The 7,838-nt window shown below is 38.6% G+C and overlaps 1 protein-coding gene across 1 annotated transcript; it reads right to left on the minus strand.

Annotated features, from left to right (window-relative positions):
• Nucleotides 1-2,319: 2,319 nt before the first annotated feature.
• Nucleotides 2,320-7,343, minus strand: LOC120075134 (protein FAM135B-like). Its single transcript, XM_039028308.1, has 6 exons — nt 6,519-7,343; nt 6,342-6,427; nt 5,487-5,641; nt 2,983-3,047; nt 2,658-2,843; nt 2,320-2,460 (listed from the first exon to the last, which is right to left on the minus strand). The coding sequence occupies exons 1-6, from the start codon at nt 6,692-6,694 to the stop codon at nt 2,397-2,399; spliced, it is 732 nt and encodes a 243-aa protein (XP_038884236.1). The 5' UTR covers nt 6,695-7,343; the 3' UTR covers nt 2,320-2,396.
• Between the last annotated feature and the right edge of the window lie 495 nt (nt 7,344-7,838).

Consider the following 7,838-nt stretch of genomic DNA (forward strand, 5'->3'; position numbering starts at 1 on the left):
CCTTTCTCTATTATTCTCCTCACTCGAGTACGTGGACAGTGATATATCTCCTATACTCCATTGACAGTTCCTCGCTCGCTAATAATTGAAGTCTCTATCATATGATGACACGCTGTAGGATAATAACATACTCATCTCATATATATATCTTACAATCTGTTGAGCCTCTGACATATCAGAAGGGGGCCTTGCTGTGACTAGTCTGAAAAAACGAAACGACGGCCTATTACCCAAATGGATTTGGAGATACCATATCGAAAGAGATGCTCTTTGGAGAAAAGTCATCGATGCTAAATACGGATAGCCTCTACAGCTCCAAAATAGGCTTCTCAAAAACTTCAAAAGGCCATGGACTTGCATCATCAAGATGAGTCATCTCATCCTTGATACTATTGTACATGTGATTGGCAATGGATCCAATACTCGCTTTTAGACAGACACATGGGTGGGCACCCGTCCCCTTAAGAATGCATTCTCGAGATTATATGCCCTCTCCAAGCACAACGAGGCCTATATTGCACACTGTTGGAACCATGAACACAAAGCATGGAACTTGGGATTGAGACGTCACTTAAATGAGGCCGAGATTGATGAATGGGCTACTACATCCTCCTTACTTCTGCCTCCGGTTAACTCCACTGTGAACGACACTTGGAAGATGGAATCTTGATAAAACCGGTAAATTTTCGATAAAATAGATCACTCAACATATTGCATCAAAAGGTCTTAATCAGAACATACCTTTCTACAAGAATATTTGGAAAGGTCCCATCCCAAAAAAAAGTTTGTTTCTTCCTTTGGGAGGTCAGTCATGGAAGCATAAACACCGCAGATGTTCTTATAAAGAAGGCTCCTTCGGTCACACCTCAGCTCCTACTTGGTGTGTTCTTTTGCCAACAATGTTGCGAATCTATTATGCATCTATTGATATTTTGTGATTTCGCTCAATCTTTTTGGAAAAGAATTTCTCCGGTGCTTCAACTATCAAATGGTCTTTCCTAAAGACCCTTTCACCTTATTGAATTCATTGTTTATTGGCCATCCATTCAAAGCAAAAAGGAAAATTTTGTGGACCTTCATCATCAAAGCTTTCCTATGTTTCATGGAACGAGCGAAATGATAGGATCTTTGAAGAAAAAGTTTCGAATTTCTCACAATTCTTTGATCATCTCTTGTACACTTCTCTCACTTGGTGTAAATTTACTCCACACTTTTGTAATTATTATAATCTTACATCTCTTATTATGCAATGGACTACAATTACGTAACCATCCACAGCCTTTGTGTCCTTTTGTAATTTCATAACAATCAATGAAACTATGCTGAATGTTTCCTATCAAAAAAAAAAAACATGCGTATTCAAAAGACTTTGAAACTCACTTTTCCCGACATCTCTTTTTCCATTTTGTTTAATAGAAGCCCGAGGGGTCAAATTCATGCTAATTGGGGGATTAGGCAAGAAATTCCAGAATCTTCCATGAGATGTCTTTTGGATTTTGGTTATGCTTTTTTGCGTCTTTTGGGATTTGGTTATTTTTTTGCTTCTACTTGGCCTCTCTCTCGCTCTCTCACTGTGTTTCTCTTGTAGGTATAGCCTAATTTATGCTCTCTCTCTCTCTCTCTCTCTCTCTCTCTCTCTCTCTCTTTCTCTCTTGTAGGTGTAGCCTAATTTAGATTTACACCAATTGGACCCCTTTGTTGTAATTAGTTGGTGTCTGGGATAACTCATCTCTCCCCCATACTTCTCCCTTTTGATAATGGAAGTTATGTTTCATCTAAAAGATAAATAAATAAATCTTTTTTTATCTCGTAGAAACTTTTCATTGAATAAATATAAATAGACTTAACGCTCAAAGATACAAACTCAACAAGGGAGTAAATCTTTCAATCTAGTTGGTCTTTTATGCCCTTCTGTATTTCATTTTTATCAATGGAAGTTCCTATGCCAAAAATTTCTCAACAGAAAAAGTAATAAGAATTTATTATGTGAATAAAGATATATGTTAGTCTTGTAAAATTATTTTGTATAACAAGACAAAAGCATATAGTGATTGCAACACTAAAATGACGATTTCCGTCAAGAGAATTCAGGATTTCTAATAGTAACAACGACCATCTTTCTTGCTATTCTGGGAAAATCTGGAGCTTACACACTAAAGGCAGTAAAACACATACGGTAATGCAAATAAGGAGGTTAATGACCATATAACTACAAGGAACGCCATTCACCTCCAAGCAGAAATTTAATGAAGAACGTGTGTTGTGATCATGAAAAATAATAGAAGCTAACAGAAACAAAATTTACAAAAGTAGAATCGATGCCATGTACACTTCAACAAAATCACATTGACCTTCAGGCAAGGGTAAGGACCCAAAAAATAATAACTGTTGAAAAATCAGTTGTATACCTGATTTTGTGGATCAAAAAGTCTAGCAGCAAGATTTTCCTTGCGTGGATCACTAGAATAGATGATTAGACTGGGTTAGTTGACTTATTCAATAGTTGAAACCCACCTTATATAATAGTGAGACCCCATACCACACAAAAATATAAAACAACAGAACAGCACATACACCAATACAAGCCCTAAAGAGGTGACAAGAATGACACACCATTTCTACATATAGTTCATAAATGTCAAGATCATATCACAAACCTGGATCTTTTTCCCGGAGGATAAGAGCGTAGTAAGCAAATGTGAACGCTTACATCAACAAGCACAGCGTGGAATGCATCAAAATGTACTGGACAATACGAATGTAATCCTAGTAAAGCTTTAGGAGGAATCCGAAATTCATGTACTGCAGCAGGAGAAGCATCCAAAGAGGCCTGCAATTCTGGTCTGTATGGTGCACATCAATCATTACAGGTATCCGAATTTTTATTATAGAATTACAGTAATGCAAGATTACAAAAATGGCTTTGTGATTTGACCTCAACTAGTTGAGCAAGCGCCAAATCATGCATTTATGTCAACTCACCCAGCCTCCAATGTTGGAGCATACATAAGCTCAAACTTCAAAATAACGGCAGAAGCAGATGGAGCCTGCAAAATGTTTGGTCCATATCAAATATGTTCTCTTCTAACCACAAAAGAAAAGAGATATATATCTGAAAAGATATAGCATCGAATTTATTACATGTTCGTTGCTATTTCTCATAAAAAAATTGTTTTAACCTAAGAAGCAGTAACACTTTAGTTTGGCTAGTGTGTCTGTATCCGTGTCCAACATGTGTCGGACATTTGGACACTCAAACACTTAGTTGGACACCTATCAAACACTTGTTAGTGTTAGACACTAGTTGTACAAAGTCAAAATAAGTCCAACATTTATTAGACATTTTTTATATGAATATCAACTTTCATTGTGGAAAAAAATGAAAGAATACAAAGGCATACAAAAACATAAGCCCCCCAAAAACAACCCCCTAGAAAGGGCTTCCAACTAAGCAAAATGTTCCCTATAGAAAAATTACAAAAAGGCGTTAAAACTAAAGCCCAAGGCGACACATGAAACCTCACTAAGGACAAAATCTCACTAGGGTCCTTTTCCACACCTCTAAATACCCTCTTGTCCTTTCTCCCCAAACACCCCACAACACAACACACACCCCACAAACCACAACAAACAGCCCTTCTTCTCCTGAAAGGAGGATGGAGAAGGAATTCCCCAATCGTCGCACCAATATCTCTCTGGCCGGTTATCTAGACATCAAACACTTGCAGAGAGCAAACCCATATAGAAAACCCTAGAGAAGGTGATCTAGGTTTTCCTCCGCTTTCCGACAGAGAATACAACAAAAATGATCCATTAACGAGTATCCCTTCTTAACAATCTCATCCATGGTGTTCACACGGCCAAGCAAAACCTGCCAAGTAAAGAACTAATTTTCTTTGATATCTTAATCCTCCAAACCACATCAAAAACTGACTCGCGAGTGGAGAGAGATCCAACAACCTAAATAATGATTTACAAGAAAAGCCCTCAAAAGGATTAGACTTCCAGACACAAATACCCTTTCTCCCCTCCCTAAAGTTGCACTCATCCAAAACGAAAGAAGAGAGACAACCTCCATCGTCTCCCTATCGGATAAATGACGACAGAAACCAAAAGAAAAGGACACTACACTCCCCGACCACACCAGAAAGTCAAAGATCGAATGATTTTTTAAGGAAGAATAGTGATAAAGACGAGGGAACACAGAACAAAGAGGACTAAAACTATCTCCAACCCACTGGTCTTCCCAAAAGTAAGTATCTCGATCGTCCCCCACTGTGCAACGGACGAAAATGGAGAATGAGGGGAGCTCTAATACAATGACTTTCCAATAGTTCCGGTGTGTGCCTTTTTAACCCCCTTCACCATCCAGACAAAGGGATGAGTTTCATATTTACTACCAATAACTCTATGCCACAAGGATTCAAGCTCAAGGGCAAAACACCACAGCCACTTAATCAACAGAGCTTTGTTCTAAAGTCTTAAATTCCCAATCTCCAACCCCCCTTGGTGCACAAGGTGCCCCACAACCTCCCAGATAACTAGATGAGAACCTTTGCCTTCATCCACGCCTTCCCACAAAAAGTCTCTCATGTATTTCTCAATATTTTTGCAGACTCAGCTCGGGGTCATAAATAGGGGAAGATAGTAAACAGAGATGCCACTCAGCACACATCTGATCAAAGTGAGTTTCCCCGCCTTGGAGAAGTAACCTTTCTTCCAAGAGTCAAGCCCTTTCCGGATTTTCTCAGAAATGGGATCCCAAAAGGACAAAGCTCTCGGGTTACCACCCAAAGGGAGATCAAGATAACGAGAAGGAAAAGTCCCAACCTCGCAACCAACCTCTCTAGCCCACCTATTAGACATGCATCGAACATTTGTTAAGTATACTAAATCAACACATTTTGACAAAAAAAAAATAATGAATTTTATGAGCTAAATACATCAAAATAACTTTTTAAGCATATAATGCATAAATTTGTTAGACTTTGAATTTCCTTCTCATATAAAAATTATATATTTTAATAAATGTGTCTCTATCATGTATGTATCCTAGATCTTTAAAAGATGATGTGTCACCATGTCCATGACGTGTCGTAACCGTATCTAGTATTTGTATCCTTATTTCTTACGTTACAACAATTTCCAACAGATGAATCCAAGCAAATTCTTATACAAAAGTATACTATTCAACTTACTGGTCTCTGGGAAAATTTTAACTTAGAAATTTAGTCTAAAACCGATGCCAATTAGATATGGGAAAACCAAAGTTAGTGAGAAGACTACTAGTTGCCAAGGGAAGGGCAAGATATGCTTCCTAACTACCGAGTTTTCCCTGACCATTAATTAGATATATCAAGTGTTACAACAAAAAAAAAGGACTTCAAATATGGTTATTTCTCGGGAAGAAGATTGACCAAGATAGATCGCATTATTAGAAGGATGGAATACACTATGAGGGAAGGGGTGTATAGAGAAATTCTTACCTCATACTTCACAAGGGGGAAATTGAATGAGATCATAATGGACAGAAGTATATCCTGCCTTGCATACTTGATCTTGAAAGGCTGTGTAGAGAAACTGTTGTCTGTATCATCAATCTTCCATACTCCATAACTATTACCAGATCCCAGATCCGGTGCTGCATCACAAGCAAATTTGATAAGTTATTTAGTACAAATAAGACATTGCTAGAAAAGCACAATCATAAAAGGTCTGTACTACATAGTCAAAGGTCTCAAACCAGTGCTCAATGAGCTAGGTTAATTTAATTTGTCCACTTATTCCATGATCACTCAATTGAGATTACTGCTCTGCTACCAACCACAACACAGTCTCCCATGGATTATTAATTTTAAAAAATGCAAACATCCCCCAAAATAACAAATTATCTTTTAAATTTCAAGAAATATGCACTCTTGGGCATGACAATCATTGCACGGCAATGCTGTGTGGCCAACCAGAAGTGCCAATAAAGCACCATCCCAATGATTTAACTGGAAAGTGTTCTTTTTTTTTTAGGGAAAAAAAAATCTTAGAACATAATAGAAGGCAAGTTAGAGTGTTCCAGGATTTCCCTTTAAGAGGATCTTGAACTTTTGCATAAATAAGAACTGTACGAGTCTCATTCTAAAGAAGGTGGAAGAGACTCAGCCAATTAGTCTAGTGTACAACTGAAATAAGACAGTTTAAATCACACATTTGATGTTGAAACTATTAGATTGGCTCTATTTTAGTCCCTAAGCTTTATCGGTCTTGAGCTTTTCTAAAACAAAAGGTATGCAAGTAAGCTCGTTCGCAGAAATTTATAGTCCAATCAATTAAGAAGTTAGCGAAAATACCTTCATACTGAACAACTCTAGCTGGTGTTCCAACGGAAGTATACTCGCTGTCTTCCCATCTCATGGTAAGTTTAATTTGGTACCATCTAAATGGAGAAATGGTCGATAATAAGCGGCTGCTACTTAAACGTAGCCAACGATAAGTAGAAAAGTCATTAAGAATGGAAATGCACAAACCCTTGCTGGAAAAGGTCGAGATTGTGAAACCTATGAATGTAAATAGCAATTTCCTGTAGAGTGTCCAACATAGCCACCGGCTTAACTTTGGCCAGACGTGGCTTTGCATCAGGTGGCCTCTTCACCGATCGCACTTGATAATTTAGACCAATGAACCACCCTAGATTATGAAACATGCGTGGCTCGCCAATGCAACGTTCGTATACCTCTTCATCAAGTGCTATATGTGATCAAATCCAACCCCCCCACATTGTCCTAGCTTCCAGTCACTCCGCCAATAACAATAAATCCTCTGCTCACTTCACAACCCTCTCTTCAGAATTAAAATGTGGGATAAGTTGTAGCTGCGAGCTTCGGAACAATCACCGATTTTCCGAATTCGAGTTCAGTCAAAGCTATGGGATCATCAACAACCAAATAAAGATGTAGACGGGAATCGAGACTCTAGTTTATTAGGCGAAAAAGCTTCAGATCCTCGGATCTATCGCCAGATCGCACAGATATCAAAGATTGAGTGAGATGATATGCGCCGAGGATGCTCGAAAGCCTCCGCGGTCTTCCGTCGGTGGGCGGCGGTTAGAAAGGGGGAGGAGGCGGTGGTGGAGGCGGTGGTGGAGGCGGCGGAAGGGCGGAGGGAAAAGTGAAGAGGAGGACGATGAGATCCGAATAAGGAAGAGGAATGTCGGTCAAAGTGGGGGGGAAATGGTTAGAAGTGAAAACGACGCCGCGGAGAGAAATTGGATTGGCCAGCAGCTGGGCCGCATTGAGCCTGAGCCTGAGCCCCAGCCCGAGCCTGAGCCCGAGGACGCTCTCATTATTGTTTTGTTTCAATTATTTTTTTGTTTGGAGTGAGAATTTTGTCATCGTTGGTGGGCCATTTGTCTCGCGATAACAGCGCTTCGTCCGTGACTCCAGCCGCAAATCTTGAAAACGGCAGATTTGTTTCTAAATGTTAGAATTCCCATGTTTCAACGTCTTTTATTTTAAATACTATATATGTTATTCCAAGAAAATTATTTTAGATTACAGAACCGTTCATCCATCAATATGATCCCAGATATTTTGTATATGTCTAACTAACGGAATGTTTATATTATCAATTTTGAGCATTTTCATTAAGAAATATATATTTCGATTTTGAGGTTAGATATTTATTTTCTCGACTTCATATATTTTCGACAAAAAATTATTTGCATTAGGCTAACCATAAAAGCTTTCATTAGAGGATGTACGGAAAAGTTTTTAGTGCTATTTTCAGAATATGAAAAGCTTTCGGACATTTTCGATTGAATTCAAATGGTTTGTTTGCCTCCAACAATG

The sequence above is a fragment of the Benincasa hispida genome, chromosome 4 (genome assembly GCF_009727055.1).
Source record: "Benincasa hispida cultivar B227 chromosome 4, ASM972705v1, whole genome shotgun sequence".
NCBI lineage: Eukaryota > Viridiplantae > Streptophyta > Magnoliopsida > Cucurbitales > Cucurbitaceae > Benincasa > Benincasa hispida.